Genomic DNA, 20,780 nt, shown 5'->3' on the forward strand with positions numbered 1-20,780 from the left:
TTTTCTACCCATTTAACTCATTTTAAGTGGTTTATGGACATGTGTCACAATGCGATTGGGTGAGAGTGCTTAGTGACATAAACATGAGGTCAAAATTGCAATTTTAATTCATTTTCTTTTCTTTTCTTTGCTACTCATTTTCAATTCAATTTTTAGCAATATTTATTCATATTTTAGATCATAATAATTGTTTACTTAACTGAACAAGTCGGTCAAAAATCATCTCTGAAGACGAAATGACCAAAATGCCCACCGTTTGGCTTATTAAGCTAAAATCATCTGTACCGATTAAAAAATTTTTCTAAGCCTTTTTTTGGCATTCTAATGCCATAGAAACCTCAATGACTCTTCTCTGGAGTCCCAAAAATTATTTTATAAATTTTTTCCCAGGTTTAGAGCTTCTAGTTGTGAGGACCGCAACTTACCACTGGATTACCCATCGCTAGGGCACCGGTTTATTTAACTTTATTGTATTTTATTTCTAAAATTTTTTTAAAATTTTTCTTATTATTATTTGAGTTATTTATGACTCCTCACTTTAGTCTAAATATTTTTCCAGACGTTCTAGCTGTCCGGAACAACACCGGTCACCGAAATAGTAGAATGTACGAAATTATTACAGTGAGGGTGTTACAGGTTTTCTAATGATTTTGAAATTCTTATGCCTACTTTTTTACCACATATGTAGTTGACATTGCTTAATCTCTCATCTCTCATCCCATACATCAATTAACTCATTCAAAGTGGCCATTTCTTCTACTTAAAGCTTTTGTGAATTTCCACAATAAAAGATGTCAAGAATCCAAGTAACCTAATAATAACTTAACATAAATAAAAGTGAAGATGGTGGATTAGAAGAAAAAAAAAAGAGAAAATGCAAAGTGCATTACCTTTTTTTTTCTCTCTCAAATCAATCTGATGCCTTTCTTTTTTTAAAATAAAATAATAAAAAATTATTTTTTAATAATAAAATATTATTTTCTTAGTTTTTAATAATAAAATATTTAAAACAATAATTTTAATATTCAAAAATTTTATTCATCATGTTTTTCAAAATTTTAATTAAAAATAAAATAAATTTTAATATTTAAAAATTAAGAAAGAATAATATTAAAAAATAATATTTTATTAGATAAAGACTTATTTAATTATAATTAAAAAGTATATAAACTTATTTGATTCAAAGTTTAATTGATATTTGACTGAAAATAAATAAATATTTTTTTTCCGAAAAATACATAGATTCTTATTTAGTCATTATTTCGGATATTTAAAGTTACCTTAAATTAAATTTCATGCGAATAACCAACATTTGATGATATGAATGAAAGGAGGTGACTATACAGTATATTTAATTAAAGTGAAAAAGAGGAGTATTTAATATATTTAAGGTACCTTAAATGCGAATAACCAACGTGGGATGAGTGATAAAAAATCATGCGATGAATGATGGTGCGGTTACTGCTGACTATAGAGTAAAGTGAAACCTTGGCAAAAAATATGAAGATGCAAAATTCTATTGCCTTCTTCTTCCTACCTCAAATCGGTATGATGCTTTGCTTTCTTTAAAATAAAATAAAAAAAAAGGCAAATCACAAGTAAGCTTCTCTCTCTCTCTCCAGAAGAAAATCCACCGATTAGGGCAAAACTAGATCTCTGCAACTTTCATGGAAGCTTGAATGCATGCAGTTTGAGTTTGCGGTTTCCTTATTTCAATGACAAGAACCAAATTGCGGTTGCCAATTTGATCCGCTTGTTGATGCTTTGCTCTCTCCAAATTCTGGTTCGAAATTTCGCATGGAATCGATCGTGAGCCACAATGGCTCACAAGACCCCTGGCATTTCCTTGTAGCTATCTACTTCGCTATTGGTTTTGTAGCTGCTAGGTTCTTCTTGGACAAATTCATCTTTCGAGTAAGATTTCTTTGATTCATTATCTTTTTTTTTACTCGCTTATCTGTTATCTCTTCTTATTTTTAACTGTTTCTTGGATTGAGCTATTATTATTTGAGCGTTTAAGTTGGTGGGAAGATGATAGAGTTGCTTAATTCTTGTACATGGCTTTGGTTGTTTGGTTTTTGAGCAGAAAAGTGAAGTTCAGATTCAAAGCTTTGCTTTCTTTTTAATTTTTAAGGTTTTTTAATTGGAATATATATATATATCCTCTGTCTGTGAACAAATTGGGGGATTAAGTGGATTGGCTTAGTTCAGGGATTTGAGTAGGATTAAAAGGATGTTAAGGCTTAGCAAAGAACCAAAAGCTTATGGAATAGTTTCAATTCAATGTTTGCTGGGATTGTTTTTCTACAAGTTTCAGGAGTTCTAGTGCTAGAATAGTGTTCTATTTAATGTTGTAATGCTTTCAAGTTGAAGTCAAAAGCTTTGAAGCCATGGAGCACTTGCTACAGAATTTTGCTATCTTTGACGTAGAAAGAAAATGATTTGAGGTAAATATGAACTTCAAGATAGTTATCTATTAGAAATTGGTTTTCTAATTCCCCTTTGACATACTGGGATTCATAGTTTGGGGGGTCCTGCAACCTTGCAGATTCCTTTTCTAATTTTATCGTGAAGTTGATATTTATCTCGAATCATTTTGAGCAGTAATAGGATGTATCAATTTAGAATTTTCTATTTGGCTTTTTCTCATATTATTTTTATTCTAGATTTCATGTGATTGCTTTTCTATATATATATTTTCAAAAATATAATTTATTGAAGGATTAATCTTTCAGGATCTTGGTCTCAGATTTGTAGTGCCTCAAATATAATTACCAAGTCTTTCTAAATTAATATAGCTTGAATATTTTTTCTCTATTAGAAAGATGTTACTTCAAATAATGAAAATTTGTATCTGCTACAAAAACACTAAATGATAAATGACTTGATGCCTTGTTTCTGCTACTTCAAGAACATATCACTATTTTAACAATGGTTCTTTTTCTTTTCTTCTTTTTCCTATTCCTTTTTTTTTTCCCTGTCTTGATCCTATCTTTCTTATAAAAATTTCACATATTTTTAGAGGCTGGCCATTTGGTTGTTGCATAAGAAAGCTGTGCCACTGAGGATTGATGAGGCTACACGTGCTACTATTGTAAAATGCTCAGAATCTATGTGGAAGCTAATATACTATGCTGCCGTTGAAGTATGTGTTCTAAAAATTATATACAATGAACCATGGTTCAGAAATACAAGAGAGTATTTCAGAGGCTGGCCGGATCAAGAATTAAAGTGAGTAATTCTTATGTTAGGACTTTGTGCAACTCAGTAGAGACATCTGCTTGTATGTTTGTGCATAACTTTAGCCTTAAACTACAAAAATGCATCATCTTCTATGAGTTAACAAGTATGCCCTTCTTTGATAGTTGGAATTACATAAGAAGCCCTCATTCATTAGGGATTATATTGGGAAATGAAGTCCATATCATGGGTCAGAGTTTACTGAACTGGATTATTTTTCATTTTAGGCTTCCCCTAGAACTTGTCTACATGTGCCAATGTGGCTTCTACATCTACAGTATTGCTGCACTACTTACATGGGAAACTAGAAGGAAGGACTTTGCTGTCATGATGTCTCATCATGTAATTACGGTTATACTGATTGGATACTCTTACATTGCAAGGTAATATTTCAGTGCTAAGCATAGTACTTTCGATTGTGAGCCATTGCAACATAGTTATTTTCTTTAAGCTTCACCATCGTTCCACATTTGTTGAGTGGCACTAGTCTTAGGTGCATTTTTGAAGCTGCTTCATGCATCTTTTTGTCTGATTATTATTGTTAGTTGGGCATCACAAATCAATTTGGTAATCATAAACTTGTGCATGCATTTTGAATCAATTTTTAGTTCAGGTTAAATTATCCTAGGATTTAGCAGTAAAACAATGGACTAGTGTTCATTTTGGGATAGACAGGCTGGAATTTTTTTTTTTTTTTTTTTTGAGTAAGTAAAAAGAAAAAAGTGAAAAACTCTAATGGCACCAAAAGGGTGCTACCCAAGTACTAGAATGTAAGAATTTCTTCTGCATTAGGGGAATTTAACAAATATGCAACATCAAAACCATCCATAAAAAACTATCTTATTCCTCCCTCTTGTGCCCTCAAAATGTTTGACCTTTCATATTTTTACTGTATTGGTCTATAATAGACATGCCAAACCATCTCAATCAAATCTCACTATAGCTCTTCAATAGGTGCCACATTCCACCTTCCTACAGAAGTATCTTATCTGTCATTCCTTCTGTTTCTGCATATCCATCTTGGCATTCTCATCTTGCGAATTTAATGGACATGTTTTGTTAAGGGCCCTTGAGTAGGATCTCGTCACAGGTCGGGCTACTAGGAAATCACCTTCGCGCAGAGCTATCGTCTTCACTTTGTTAACGTTCCTGCTCTTCCTTGAGGAACCTATTGTGAATAATTAAGTGAAGGCTTGTTGTAGAGAGAACCTTCCAATCTCATAGAACATAATTTTTTTTTTGAGAAAAATTGTGCCTGCCTTTATTTATTGATAATCATTGCTTTATATAGAAAAGTTATAGCATCGAAATAATTTATTTATCAAATATTACATCCAAGCTGTAACAATAATTCAAACTACAAAATTCAAACTTGAATGAAACATAAAATGGAGATTTTGGAGTTGCTTCCTTGACAAGTAACAACCTTTGAATGCTGCAATTTGAATTCAGGCATTAACTTGAGTGAGCTGCTTATCAACTGCCTCTATCCCTGCATTCCTGTTAACTTGAGTGAGCTGCACATGTGCTGTTCCCATAGTTATTAAAGGCTCAAGGCGCACTAAGGTGCCAAGGAGTCCTGGAGCCTAAGCGCAAGGCGCAAAGCGCAGGTGTGCGCCTGAGCGAGGTGAGGCGCAAAAGTAAAAAATTTAAAAATCCATAAAAGTCAAATAAATGTGATGCTTTTCTTTCTTTTCTTTGGCATATATCTTGAATTGGTTTTGCTGATTTGAGTTTGAGTGGTAGTCCTTTTTGCCAATGAAAGTGCTTGCTAAAGATGCAAATAAAGAAGGCATGCCTTTCTAGAACCTTGTGCCTGTAACAAAGGCGCACACCTAGGCGCATAAGGCGCTAGGGTTCGAGCCTTGTGAGCCTTGAGCCTGAGGTGTGCCTTTAATAACTATGGCTGTCCCTATCCCTGCATTCTTGTTACTAGTACGATGGCGATGATCATAACCCTTGCCAACAAATGCATCCACAATATTTCTCCCCTCCTGGAGAAAGAGATTGTCCTCAAGCTTAAACTCAGGATAAGTAGCTCGAAATTGAGGTAATGGTTCCTAGGTAGCATCAGTAGAGGGTAAACCAGTCCAATGAACTAATAGCTCCCAAATACCACGATTTAAATGACACTGCAAAATTGTTTGGAGAGTTGGAACAACCTTACCATCTAACAGAGGTGGTAAAACTGGTGCTGTAGTAGGAGGTGTGCCTTTAAATGCCCTAAGTAAGTGCACATGAAACACATCTTGGATTTTACTGTCCAAGGGGTAATTCTAACTGATAAGCAACGGAACCCACAGCACGTAAAACTCTAAAAGGACCATAGAACCGAGGTCCCAATTTGGTAGATCTTTTAGCTCCAATATACTTGACGATATGGTTGCAGGCGAAGCCAAGCAAAAGAGCTAGGAGAGAAAGATAATTCACGATGACCTTTGTCATAGATGTCTTTCATACGCTGCTGAGCTTGCTGCAAACGAAGGTGAATGTTAGCCAAGACAGAGTCCTGTTCAGCCAAGGCATGATCCATAGCATCCACACAAGAGGAACTTGGAACATACAACAAAAGTCGGGGTGGCTCCCTCCTGTAAACTACTTGGAAAGGAGTAGTGCGTGAAGAGGAATGAAAAGATGTATTATAACAATATTATGCCCAAGGCACCCAATCAACCCACTTTTTGAGACAATCCCCAACAAAACATCACAAATACATCCCGACAACACGATTAACTACTGTTTGTCCATCTGACTGTGGATGATAAGCAAACGAAAAAGCGAGCTTAGTGTTATATAACCGAAAGAGCTCTTTCCAAAAATGACTAGTAAACACCGCATCTCTATCTGAGACAATAGATTCAGGAAAACCATGTAATCGAAAAATGCGATCATAAAATACATGTGCAACAGTAAGAGCTGAATATGGATAAGCCATAGGAGTAAAATGAGCCATTTTCGAAAAATGATCAACTACAACAAATAAAATAGTTTTACTATAAGACTTTGGCAGGCCACCAATGAAGTCCATGGAAATATATGACCATATTTGTTCGGGAATGCGCAGCGGCTGAAGGAGACCTGCAAGATGCAAATTGTCTCCTTTATTGCGTTGACAAACTGTACAAGTTTCCACAAACTCGTGTACAGTGAATTGTAAACCCTTCCAAAAGAAATCTCTACGAACTAGCTGCAATGTCTTCTGCCATTTCTGCCCTGCTTAAATGCTTAACAAAGGAGTGGAAACACTTCCCACACTAGAAGTTGTTGTATTTGTTGCTTTAGATACACAAGTTACCCCTTCAGCAGATATTGTAGGTTGCTGAAACATTCCTGAAACTGTTACTCGCTTACGATCCAGTTGACCCAACTGCTATTTCCTCTCAAATGCCCGAGCTTAATTCATAGCAGTCACTAAAATTGGAGGGTTTTGCATTTCAACCTCAATGCGAATTGACTCCTTCAGACCTGCAGTAAAGAAATCTACCTGTTGTTCAGCACGGACTGATGTGGCTCTTGCCAATAAAGACTGGGACTCATGCTGGTACTCTTCCACAGGTCCCATCTGTTTCAAATTTACTAATTCTCCCAAGGGGTTACTGCTTAAGGGAGGGCCAAAACGCAAGTTACAGTAATTTTTGAGTATGATCCATGTCATTCTAGGTTCCTCTTGTTCCAATCTATAAAGCCAAAGTTGAGCTTCCCCCATCAAGTGAAAGGCAGCTAAACTCACTTTGTCTTTCTCAGCTGTGCATTGATTATGGAAGAACTGCTCGCAATGATTAAGCCATCCCAATGGATCATCTGACCTATTGAATGTGGGAAAATTGAGTTTTGCATATCTTGGCACGGTGCGACCTTTGACAATATCATTCCCTTGGTGACCAAGATTTTGCTGACTGCTACTCGTTCCATCTTGATTCTGGTTCATTCCCCTATTGAGATTTCGGACCAGCTCGGATAATTGTCGAGCCAAGTCATTAAAATGAGCTTCGGACTGTTGCATGAAAGAATTCAGCTTCTCTTCTAAATTCGTTGGTTCGTCACCCATGACGACAGGCTCTGATACCAAGTTGTTAAGGGCCCTTGAGTAGGATACTGGGATCTCATCACAGGTTGGGCTACTGGGAAATTACCTTCGCGCAGAGCTATCGTCTTCCCTTTGTTAACATTCCTGCTCTTCCTTAGGGAACTTATTGTGAATAATTAAGTGAAGGCTCATTGTAGAGAGAACCTTCCAATCTCATAGAACATAATTTTTTTGAGAAAAATCTTGCCAGCCTTTATTTATTGATAATCATTGCTTTGTATAGAAAGGTTACAACAACCAAAGAATTTAGTTATCAAAGATTACATCCAAGCCGTAATAATAATTCAAATTACAAAATTCAAACTTGAATGAAACATAAAAATAGAGATTCTGGAGCTGCTTCCTTGACAGTTAGCAACCTTTGACTGCAACAATTTGAATTCAGGCATTAACTTGAGTGAGCTGCATATGTGCTGCCCCTATCCCTGCATTCCTGTTAACTTGAGTCAACTGCACATCTGCTGTCCCTATCCCTGCATTCCTGTTACTAGTACGATGGCGATGATCATAACCCTTGCCAACAAATGCATCCTCAACATGTTTTTTTTTTCATCATGCAACACTTGCTTTCATAATTCATATAACCATAGCTATAGCTAGTTGAATTGTTGGCCTAACTTCCTCTAAAATGTAATTGGGATTTTACAATTTCAAAGTCTCCTTATCACACTTACTTATTTCATCTGTTCTACTGTAGCTAACAGCTTCCTCACTCTCACCATATACATGGTGCTTTGCTTTTTGGGAATGCCTTGCATCCCTTGCTTAGTTATACTAAACCTAGGTTTTGATGCAATCTATCTCTCATAGGGAAAGCCTCAAGAGTATAGCCAAATATCTATAAAAAAGCTGTTCACTTTACGAAGCCAAGCCTCTGTAGGAATAGAGAAGTCATTCTCATCTCCTTAAAGGGCCTCTATGTTATGCTCCCTATAAATATCCAAATGACAATAAAAATGATTAGAAAATTTTTTTTTTTTCCCTATCAGCTTAAAAACAGAGAGGTAATTGGGCCTATTATTGTAACACAAATTAGTTATGAAAAAAAAATGAGAGATTTCTGCAGAACCCATTTTCATAGTTATCTTTACTTTTTCTACACCCCAAAAAATGCATTAAATATGATACAAAACTACTCTTCCCACTTAAACCCTACTGAAAATATGTGATTTTGGAAAATGGCCAAATCCAACTGTAGTTGTTACAGGTGCCCCTCAGGCTCACTCAAGGCTCAACAGGCACTATGTCTAGCATCTCTACTGTGGCAGGGGGGTGACCTAATTGAGCATGTTATGGAAAGTCGATCACTATGTTATGGAAAGTCAATCACTATATTATTTCTCTGTATATTTTGTATTCTGTATTCCTATTTAGGATTTCTTATTTAGGATTTCTTCCTAATTAGTAGAACACAATTATAGGAATCAATTGTATATATATACCCATGTACAGATTAATTGAAATCAATGAGAATCATCTCTTTCTACATGGTATCAGAGCAGGTCATCAATCTAGGGTGATTATTTGTTCTCACTACCCAGCTCAGGAGAGACCTTGGCCGCCGATCGGCCATTTCAACCCCGATCAACATCGCCGGCGTCGTCTCAACCCCCTCATTTCACCACTGTGTGCTGTTGCCTGATCTAGTATAACCATTAAAGGACTTCTGAGGTTTGGCTCTCAGATCCTATTTTGGTATTTGCTTGATTTGTGATTTTGGGTTATTTTGCTGCTATAAGCACTTTGGATTAGCGTTTCGGTTAGTTTTCTTTGTCTCAACAAATGGCAGACAATAAGAATGTTATTTCTGATGTGATTCCGGTGATGACTAAGATCACGGAACACAAACTTAATGGTTCGAATTACAGGTGGAGTAAGACTGTAGGGTCTATTTGCGTAGCATTGATAAGGATGATCACCTTACTAAAGATCCACCCACGATGATACACGACAAACTTGGCTAAAGGAGGATGCTCGGTTGTTTTGCGGCTTGAACTCGATTCATAGTGAGGTAATTAGTTTAATTAATCACCGTGAATTTGTTAAGGAATTGATGGATTACTTAGATTTTTACGTATTCGTAAAGGGAATATCTCCGTATTTATGATGTTTGTAAGGCATTCTCTGCGTCTTTGAGAAAGAGGATAAGTCTCTCACGGCTTATTTTATGGATTTTAAAGCGGGTATATGAGGAACTTAATGTATTGTTGCCTTTTAGTCTGATGTGAAAGTTCAAAAGCCCAACGGAGCAAGCGGTGTTATGAGTTTTCTTGCAGACCTTCCTTCAGAGTATGAGACTGCTAAATCTCAGATCCTCTCCAGTTCTGAGATTTCCTCTTTGCATGAAACGTTCACACGGGTCCTTCGTACAGAGAATACTCAATATTCACAGCCTGCCAGTAGTGCTCTTATTAGTCGTGATCCAAATGGACAACAGGGTAATAGAAGAGGAAGTAGAGGAGGAATTACAGGCAACAGAAGTAATCAGCGTAATGGAGAGGCTAGTTCTAATCAGGACTCAAGAGGAGTCATTTGTTATTATTGCCATGAGCTTGGCCATACAAAATATAATTGTCCGCAACTTCAGAGAAAAAATCAGCGATCACAGATGGCAAATATGGCAGCAGAGAATTCTACAGTATCTTCCTCTGAGAAAACTATTTTGGTATCTGCAGAGGATTTTGCACAATTTTCCCAGTATCAGGCATCTCTAAAGCCTACCAGTTCCCTTGTCATTGCAATCGCTGAGTCAGGTAAATCCACTACATGCCTTGTGTCTTCTTCATCCAAATGGGTTATTGATTCTGGTGCGACAGATCACATGATAGGTAATTCTAGTCTTCTATCTGCTTTTCAGTCTAATCTCACTTCCTCTACTGTTACTTTAGCTGATGGTTCTACTTCTTGTGTCATGGGTTCTGGAACTGCGAACCCGACTTCGTCAATTTCTTTGTCTTCTGTTTTGTGTCTACCAAAATTTTCTTTTAATCTACTTTCTGTTAGTAAACTTACTCGTACCTTAAATTGTTCTGTTTCCTTTTTTCCTGACCAGTGTTTGTTTCAGGATCTTACGGCGCATTATTGGTAGAGGACGCGAGTCAGGTGGTCTCTACATTCTGGAAAATCATGTACCGCGGTCACTTGTTTGCTCCAGTACCTTAACACCTCTTGAAGCTCATTGTAGATTGGGTCATCCTTCTTTGTCTACCATGAAGAAGCTGTGTCCTCAATTTCAGTCTTTATCAGTACTAGAATGTGAGTCGTGTCAGTTTGCAAAACATCATCGTTTGCCTTCTGTGTCTAGAGTCAATAAACGGGCTTCATCTCCTTTTGAGTTAGTTCATTCTGATGTTTGGGGTCCTTATTCTGTTACATCTAAAACTGGATTTCGTTATTTTGTTACTTTTGTTGATGATTACTCTTGTGTTACTTGGTTATATTTAATGAAGAATCGTTCTGAGTTGTTTTCTATCTTTTGTGCCTTTTGTAATGAAATCAAAACTCAATTTAATATTTCTGTGCGCATATTAAGAAGTGACAATGCCAAAGAATACTTTTCAAAGACAATTTCAGCCTTATATGACACAAAATGGCATTCTTCATCAGTCTTCCTGTGTGGATACCCCATCCCAAAATGGCGTGGCCGAAAGAAAAAATCGTCATCTTCTTGAGGTAAATCGTGCTCTTCTTTTTCAGATGAAAGTACCTAAACACTTTTGGGCGGATGCAGTTTCTACGGCATGTTTTTTTATCAATCGTATGCCGTCTTCTGTCCTTAATGGGGATATTCCTTATACTACTTTGTTTCCTACAAAATCTTTGTTCCCTATTGAACCCCGTATTTTTGGTTGTACCTGTTTTGTGCGTGATGTTCGTCCACAGGTTACTAAATTGGATCCAAAATCTCTCAAATGTGTCTTCCTTGGGTACTCCCGGCTCCAAAAAGGGTACCGTTGTTTCTCTCCTACTCTTAATCGTTATCTTGTTTCTGCAGATGTCACATTTTTTGAGTCCACTCCATTTTTTCCTCCATCATCTGTGTATGAGAGTCAGGGGGAGGAGGATGATCTCTTAATATATACTGTCCAACCAATGTCTAGTCATCTCCCACGGCTGTTCATACGTCTCTAGACCTACTCGACCTCCCGTTGTTCATGTTTATTCCAGGAGATTGGAGATTCCTGACTCAGATCCTCCACTAGCTACTTCGTTGGGAGATCCTGTACCTCATACTGATCATGATTCTGATCTAGATTTATCCATTGCTCTTCGTAAAGGTAAACGTTCATGTACTTATCCTATCTCTTCTTTTGTTTCTTATAATCAATTGTCTTCTTGTTCTCGGTGTTTTGTTACTTCTTTAGACTCTGTTCCTATCTCTAATACTGTTGATGAGGCACTGTCTCATCCTGGCTGGTGTGATGCTATGAAAGAGGAAATGGAGGCTTTAGATGCTAATGGTACATGGGAACTATTGCCTTTGCCCACTGGTAAGAAAGCTATTAGTTGCAAATGGGTATATACAGTAAAAGTAAATCCTGATGGTTCTGTGGCTAGATTAAAAGCACGCCTTGTAGCAAAAGATATGCTCAGACATATGGGGTTGATTACTCTGATACTTTTTCTCCTGTAGCTAAACTTACTTCTATTCGCTTGTTTATCTCTTTAGCAGCTACATATGATTGGCACCTGCATCAATTGGATATCAAGGATGCTTTCCTTCATGGTGATCTTCAGGAGGAGGTGTATATGGAGCAACCACCTGGGTTTGTTGCTCAGGGGGAGTTGGGTAAAGTTTGTAGGCTTCGAAAGTCTCTTTATGGCTTGAAACAAAGTCCTAGGGCATGGTTTGGGAGATTCAGTGAAACAGTACAGGAATTTGGTATGCAAAAGAGTAAGTGTGATCACTCAGTATTTTATAGGCAATCTGAGGCTGGTCTAATTCTCTTAGTAGTCTATGTGGATGACATTGTCATCACTGGGAGTGACTCTGCAGGTATTTCATCTCTTAAAACCTTCCTCCAAATTCAGTTTCAGACCAAAGACTTGGGATTGTTAAAGTATTTCTTGGGTATCGAAGTTATGAGAAGTAAGAAGGGTATTTTCTTGTCTCAAAGAAAATATGTCCTCGATCTATTGACAGAGACAGGAAAATTAGGTGCTAAGCCTTGTAGCGCACCAATGACTCCAACTTTACAATTGTTAGCAGGGGATAGTGAGTTGTTTGAAGATCCAGAGAGATACAGGAGATTGGTAGGAAAATTGAACTACCTTACAGTCACTCGTCCTGACATTGCTTATGCCGTTAGTGTGGTAAGTCAGTTTATGTCTTCCCCAACTGTTGCTCATTGGGAAGCCTTGGAACAAATCTTGTGTTATCTGAAGGGCGCTCCAGGAAGAGGTTTGCTATATAGTAATCATGGGCATTTGAATGTTGAATGTTTTTCAGATGCCGACTGGGCTGGATCTAAGGTTGACAGGAGGTCAACTACTGGATATTGTGTTTTTATTGGAGGAAATTTGGTGTCTTGGAGAAGCAAGAAGCAGAGTGTAGTTTCTCGATCTAGTGCTGAATCCGAATACAGAGCCATGGCACAATCAGTATGTGAGGTAATGTAGATACTTCAATTACCAGATGAGACAGGTTTTAAGACCTCTCTGCCTGCGAAATTGTGGTGTGATAATCAAGCTGCTCTTCATATTGCTTTTAATCCGGTGTTTCATGAGCGGACCAAACATATTGAGATTGATTGTCACTTTATTCGTGAAAAGATTCAACAACAGATCATCTCAACAGGACACATCAAAACTGGAGAGCAGTTAGTAGATATTTTCACAAAAGCTCTGAATGGAGCTAGGATTGACTATATTTGTAACAAGTTGGGCATGATTAACATCTATGTTCCAACTTGAGGGGGAGTGTTATGGAAAGTCGATCACTATGTTATGGAAAGTCAATCACTATATTATTTCTCTGTATATTTTGTATTCTGTATTCCTATTTAGGATTTCTTATTTAGGATTTCTTATTTAGGATTTCTTTCTAATTAGTAGAAAACAATTATAGGAATCAATTGTATATATATACCCATGTACAGATTAATTGAAATCAATGAGAATCATCTCTTTCTACAGAGCACATGCCTTATTGCCTAGGTGTACGACTTTTGCAATCACTAGGATCAATAAGGCATCCCTTTGTTATATTTTAACTGCCATTTTTGGGGTAGATTACTGAAACCTTCTTGAGGTTGGCCGAAATTTGGACTTTGGTCCATTCTTACTGTTTCAAAATAGTTACTTTGATAGTTATTGTTTCAAAATAGTATTCAATATTTTAAATTAGACCATACTTTAGACCCTAAAATTTTTAGAACTTAATTTCAATTTATTCCCTTTGTTGTTATACTTTAGAACACATTAGTCTTTGAAAATTTTACATTTTTTACTAATTTTAATATATGGATTAAAATTGCTTTGTTTGAAACAGTGGAGACTAATTGTATATTATGACAAATCATAGATGTATTCTAGTAATTTACCTTTTTTTAAAATTTACTTATTAAATTATTCATTTCCAGATTTTTCCGGATAGGCTCAATTATCCTTGCCCTGCATGATGCAAGTGATGTTTTCATGGAAGCTGCAAAAGTTTTTAAATATTCTGGGAAGGAGCTTGGAGCGAGCATTTGCTTTGGATTATTTGCTATCTCATGGCTCACACTACGACTAATATTCTTTCCCTTTTGGGTAATCAAGACTTCAAGGTTTGTCCTCATGGTAAATGATCTGGTTTCACTACTTTTGGCCATATAGCTGCTCATTTCGCTTGTGTATTTGGTGGTTGGTATTTCCCAGCTCTGATATTGTGGACTTCTTGGATTTATCAAAGGCCTACCCCATTTCACTGTACTATGTTTTCAATACAATGCTGCTGATGCTACTTGTATTCCACATCTATTGGTGGGTTCTGATATGCTCAATGATAATGAGACAGCTGAGAAATAGGGGAAAAGTGGGGGAAGATATAAGATCTGGTAAGCCATTTACCATTTGAGATATATTTATATCATTTCATAATATTTGGTAATTTATTCCCATTACTAATTTGCCCTATAATATTGCTAAAAATAATTGGGAATTTATTGATATGGATGAAATTTGTGCACATCGAATGTTAAATGATTCTTTAAGATAATGTTATTAGGTATATTTTCCAATGATTTTAAATTTAAATCGACGGTGGTTGAACTAGATTATCCAGGAATATTTGTGTAATGGTTCAGGTTACCCATTAAACCTGAACTGGATCAAAAATGGTCAACCCCACAGTTCAACCATGGCTCAAACAAACCAGGCAATAGTTTTGAGCAGTTTGGTCTTGATTGAGATGGCATGCTAGAAATTTGCCTCACATTGAAAAAATGTGATGTTCTTTTAGTGGCAACAGGGACTTAAACTCAGCTTGAAGGTGTATCAAATACTACAATTACTATGATCTTTGGGTAAATTATAATTTGACCCCCAAGATTTGGCAGAAATCACAACTAAATCCTTGTGTTTTAAATTTTAAATAATTCTGACTCAGTTTTGATTCTGTCCATAATTTGGTCCTTTCATTAAAAAGTCAATAAATTTACCATTAGTTAAAATAAGAAAATAATTAGAAAAACATTTGGTTAAACTTCCAAAAATGTCCCTTGACTTGTTTCCCTTCTGCTGCACACCTCCCCTCCTCCTCCTCCTCCTCCTCCTCCTTCCCCCTCTCTCTCTCTCTCATAAACTGAGCCTTTGTCTCATGAACCCAAAAAATCCTCCCTCCCCTGAACACAAACCCGGCTGAGAACCCAACAAACCTTGAAGCTCTCTGTTTGCACAATGGTCTGTGACAAAATGCTAAGCAAATCACCGACTCCAAACCTTTGTTCACCTTCACTATTCCCCAACTTGTCCCCAAACTCTTCGAGTCTTAACTCCAATCTCGACAAAATCCTCATAGACTAGCAGAATTCCACCAAAGCTGCCCCAGCCAACTCACGATGGTTCAAATCATTGTTGAATACTTCAACGAAGACCGGGAGCGCAAATTTACCTGTGCTAGCCTTATGTTTCACATATACGATCTAGTTGTCAAGGCCACCTTCCCTCTCTGCTGCTGCTCTGCCGACTCTAGAGAGCTGGCTTTCACCTTCATTTTATGGGTTTTTCTATTCCCTTTAATTCCAATTTCCAATTAATTTTTGAGTTTGGTTATTCCCTTCTGTGAGCTTTACTTTGCTAGTATAGTTTTGTGATTTGTTGTTTATTTTTTATGGCTTGTCATTTTCTTGGTTGAAATTGGTGGGAGATTGCAAGTTTCTTGGTTGGAATTGGTGGAAGGAGATAGGTGTAGTTGTGATTTTGATTGAAATTTGTGATTTGTTGTTGCGATGATTTTGGTTGTATGGGAGGGCGAGAGAGCAAAGAGAGATTGTGTGTGTGTGTGTGTGTGTGAGAGAGAGAGACTGCAGATAGATGGAGAGGAGGGGAAGGTGGATTACATGAGGCTATTTTTGTCATTTTGTAATTGACTAATGGCAAATTAACTTCAATTTAGACAAAATGACTAATCTGTAAACAGTATGAAATCATAGGGATGTTCATGTTTCAAATTGAAACGTGGGGATTTAGTTGTGGACCTCAAGGGCCAAATTTTAATTTACCCTTTATCTTTTATTGGAAGAAAAAAAAGAGCACCTTTTTGCAATTGTTAAATTGACTTCTAATTGAATCTAACTCACAATGGGGGCATTAGAGATAACAACCTATGCCGTTTCTTTTGCACTAAAAAATATTTAAATTAATTTTCAGTAGAACAATAAACAGAATGTTTTTAAATATAATATTTATGTATCATTATAAATTTCACTTTTCATAAATTACTACACAATTAGATATCCGTACGCTAAAAACTACGTGTATATCTACTACAACTACATCATGTTGAGGTTGCCAAGTTGATTCCAGTTCAACTTTTTTGAACTTCCAATTTTTATCTTTAATCTTTTTAAGCTCAATGAGCTGGTCAGTTTTTAAAAAACTGATACTTTCCTTTATGATATTCTTAAATCACTTGAAATTGAAGCTTAATATATACAAGTCAATTTGAGTGTGTAAACTTTATTAGTTAGGGTGGCTCCTCTACTGGGAAATGGCTCTAAAATGTTGCCTTGTCTTTGCACATGGGAGCATGGAAATGCCAATCACTGGAGTTCACCCGTTCCAGAAAAGTTTCCTATATTTTTGAAAATGCCATTTTTGCGTTTGGGTTTCCGTTTCTTTACTTCATAGTCTTTTCATTCCAAATTTTATATTTCTATAAATTTATGAGACTTGAGAGAAAAGCTAGTCATTTGGAATTTTAGAGAGAAGCTTCCTCTGGCTATCCCCCTTTGTTGTAACTCCCAAATTAATGATGCAAGGAAATTTTAAGTAGCGTTTGGTTTAATCCTAAAAAGCAACATTTTTGCTTTTTTGAATGTGCAAAAAGAAAAACATTGTTTGTTTGAACATTGAAAATTGGTTTTTTATTATTATTTTTTTAAAGTAAGAAAAGCAAGAAAATTGCTTTTTGTAGGAAGCAAAAGTTGGAACTAAATGCTACCTTTCTTAATTCGAATGCAGATTCAGAAGATGATGAATAGATGGAAGATTTTGTTCATGATTTTGGTTCAATGGTGGCTCACAGGAGGTTCATTCGACTTATTTTTGGGTTTGTCTCTTCATTTGATTGGTTATTACCAATCAGGTGAATATTTTCTTTGATTTCTACCGTTTATAATTTTTCTTGATGTAGAGGAAAGGAGGTAGGACCATCAAGCATCACTTTTTTATTTCTTTTGGTGTATAAGTAATAGGCAATCCTGTATAATTATTCCCTTTTTGATAAACCCTTCTTTTGAGATTAGTCTATATATTGCAAAATGGGAAATGGAAAAAAATAGTTTTTTTATACAATTTCTTATTTTTCTGGCGTATATTTGTCAAGAATCTATACAGTTACAGCACATGTAAGGTCTTTTATCCTCCTTCCCGACACGATGAAATGATTGCCTGTTAGGTTTGCAATCAGCATGTAGCACGTCCAACTAGTGTAATGTTTGTGGATGTGATGTCATTTGTTTATTGATGCCATAGGAACATTTTACTGCACTCTGGTATCTGTTATTGAATCAGACTGATGAAATTGGTTTAATGGTCGAGTGCGATTCTCGTAGGGTAGGAAGCTAGTAATTTAAAATTGAAATTCAATGGCGATGCAAGGAACATCTTGGAACTGATGTTTATGTTTTAATGGTCAAAAGCATCTTTTGAAAGTCACTTGGCTTATTTGCCTTTAGTTGCGAACTTTATAAAAGTGTAACTATTAAACTCTTGAGCTTTTAAAAGTGTAACGAAAGGTCAAAATGTGTACAAGTCATGCTCATGTGTGAACTAATTACATAATTAGATAGTTACACTTTTATAAAATCAGTCAGGTGTCAAATGGGATGCATAGAACTAAAGATAACAAATTATTTTTTAAGGTAAAGATCAAAGAGGTTAGAAGATGTTTTCAGCCTATTTTAATCTTGGCTACGAGTTGATGATGAGGTGATGGGAATCAATTGCATGGAGAATGGAGTTGGACTTGGGGCATATCTTTGGGCTCTCAAACTTTGGGAGATATGACCTGCCTTATCCATTAGCCACTATGAATATGTCAAGAGGATTAGCCACTATGAATATGTCAAGAGGTAATGTTTTAATTTTATTACTATTTCTTTTAATTATATGATTAATCTATAAAATCAAATATGAAATTTAGGCAGAATGACTAGTGGTTTCTGTTTGAAGATCAAAGCAGAAAGACTCTACACTCAAGATCAAGGAAAGTATCGAGTTTTTCGCAAATATCAAGTCAAATATAATAAATAGGATTACAAGTAGAATTACTTATTAATGTTAAGTTGAAGAGCTTTTTTTCAGAAGATTTTTTTTTTTTTTTCCATCTATTGAAATCTTTTTTATGCATTATGCATTTGCTATTCTTTTCAATGAATGGTTTCAGAAAATTTTAGTTTATTTTATATATAAAATAACGGGATGATAAAAACCTTTCGTTCCATATAAGCTAGCATTAACGGGGAATATACAAAATATAAATTTTATAAGCTAGCAATGAAATGAGGAATGAAATCGTCTGCTTTGCCCTAGTTGGGTAAGTAGAAGGAAATTTGCAAGTACCGTAAAAGACAAAATGACAGAAAATTCGCTGGTTACAACTTACAAAGTCTAAATTTCAAAGACGACATTTGGTTTAATTAGTCATTTCATCAAGCAACAAGGAAAAAAACAATAATAATAAAATACAACTCTGTCTCCACAATCCACACCTTGACTGAGAGAACTCCATAAATTATTCTTTTGTTTTTTATTTTGGAAAGTGAAATTCATCTTTTCAGTGATCTTAGGATGAACTTGGACTTTCTCTCAAGGGCGAGAACTGCCATCAAAATATGAGAGTATGAAATATTTGGCAAAAACACATGAGGTTGATGTGTCTAATGGGGATGTTTTCATTGATCGATCTAGGGATATTCCCTCAGTGTGAGTCTCAAATTCACTTCAAATGAATCCGACACAGGGCTTAAAGCAGGTTGTGGAGGTTTGTTTTGAATGAAACTGGGATATCGAGCTTTGAGCATGAAGGTTCGAAATTGGTGGAATCAGGGTGAAATAAAGGTGTTGGTTTGGGACATGGCTTCTTCCTTGTGAAGTTCAGCTCAACTCACTTTTATAGTGCTCTTCTGGATGGACCATGGACCATGTTTGGCAGTTACTTCACCTTAACTCTTGATTTTCACAATGCTCTTTTGGATGGACTATGGACAATGTCTGGCAATACTTAGTGGTGAAACCATGGTCCCTAAATTTTTATATCATTCATTGATGCAAAGCCTGGACAACAAGGCAGGACGTTTTTGTTTAACTAATTTTAATTTGCGATAGTCCTATTTTATCTAGGACGTCTTGTGAAAACCTTCAGCAGCTGTAGAGATTATATTAGAATTAATTAGGAAGTCTCCTATTCTATTTAGGACTTATTGATGTTTTCCTACTTTATTTACGATTTAGTTTATATCTTCTTATTGTATTTTAGTTTATCTAAAATTCCTATTTGGTAGTTTTACATTCCTATTAGTTTTAGGAGATTAATATCTATAAATATCCTTATTTACATGTGATTTGGGAGACAGATTTTTATCAATAAAAATATTGTACAGGTTTCTCTCCTTATTTTCACTCTTGTGCATGGAGTGTGTTTCTAGTTGAGCTTCACATTGCATCAGGTGATATCAGAGCGGGGAAATTGCCCCAACCGAGATGGCTTACGTTGATGGAGGTGGCGATTATAGTGGTTCTTGCAACGGTGATCAAGGAACTAAAGTCCTTTACCATAGGGACAAAACATTGTTGTTTGGAGCAATGGATGGATATCAGATTCGAGCGTATCGAAAGATGCCTCAAAGAAATTGTAGATCGTCTTGGTACTTTGGGAACTAAAAAAATAGGAATTGGGTTGACAAAAGAAGGCCAGGAGATGGTGTAGCTCGTGGTGACCCTATTTATTGATCAATTTCTGTATATGGGCAATATGTCTACTATGATGATTCGGAGGAGAAAGATTACTATGAATCAACCAAGTTCAATAGGCATCAACAATGTTATAGGAGAAGAGGCGAATATGGGAATCTTGAAAAGAAAAATTGATTGAAATTTGATATTCTTTATTTTTATGGGGATCTCAACATAGAAGAATTCTTAGATTGGATTGCAAAGGTGGACCAATTCTTTGATCATGTGGACATAGCACCTGAAAAAAGAGTCAAATTAGTGGTTTATCTGTTGAAAGGAGGCACTTTTGCTTGGTGGGAATGATTGCAATCTAAGAGAGTAAGAGAAGGAAGGGAACCAATTCATACGTGGTTCATCATGAAATACTTGTTGGAATAAGAATTTCTGCCTTTGGATTATGAACAGATTTTATTCCAACAAAAACAATATTGTCAATGGGAGGTCCAACCAAAGCCCTTAGTGTTTGTGAAATAAGAAAGTGAAGAACAAAAGGAGCTTCAAGATTCAACAATGTAACTTGATGATGAGCCTAAATTTGAAGAATTGAAAGCTGAAACTTTAATTGAATTTCCTTTTGCTATGGTTGAAGATGATGAGCTTCAATTGGAAATCATTAGACCAACTATTCTAGAAGCTAAGACTGATGAAGATAAGCAAGAAAAGCTTCAAGAATGTGTTTTTGAAAATATGGAATATCAAGCCTTGGAGACTTCAATGGAAGTTGAAGAAAAGCAACACATGAAGCCAATATTGGAGATAGGAGAAAATCAAGCAATGGAGATCGAAGACTTTTCTA

General features: G+C 36.0%; 1 protein-coding gene across 1 annotated transcript; it reads left to right on the forward strand.

Annotated features, from left to right (window-relative positions):
• The first annotated feature begins 1,418 nt into the window (after positions 1-1,418).
• LOC110655142 (ceramide synthase LOH2) lies at positions 1,419-17,343 on the forward strand. The gene is made up of 6 exons (XM_058151512.1): positions 1,419-1,914; positions 3,023-3,231; positions 3,468-3,623; positions 13,909-14,094; positions 14,186-14,364; positions 16,991-17,343. The coding sequence occupies exons 1-6, from the start codon at positions 1,798-1,800 to the stop codon at positions 17,008-17,010; spliced, it is 867 nt and encodes a 288-aa protein (XP_058007495.1). The 5' UTR covers positions 1,419-1,797; the 3' UTR covers positions 17,011-17,343.
• Positions 17,344-20,780: the final 3,437 nt, after the last annotated feature.

The sequence above is a fragment of the Hevea brasiliensis genome, chromosome 8 (assembly GCF_030052815.1).
Source record: "Hevea brasiliensis isolate MT/VB/25A 57/8 chromosome 8, ASM3005281v1, whole genome shotgun sequence".
Lineage (NCBI taxonomy): Eukaryota > Viridiplantae > Streptophyta > Magnoliopsida > Malpighiales > Euphorbiaceae > Hevea > Hevea brasiliensis.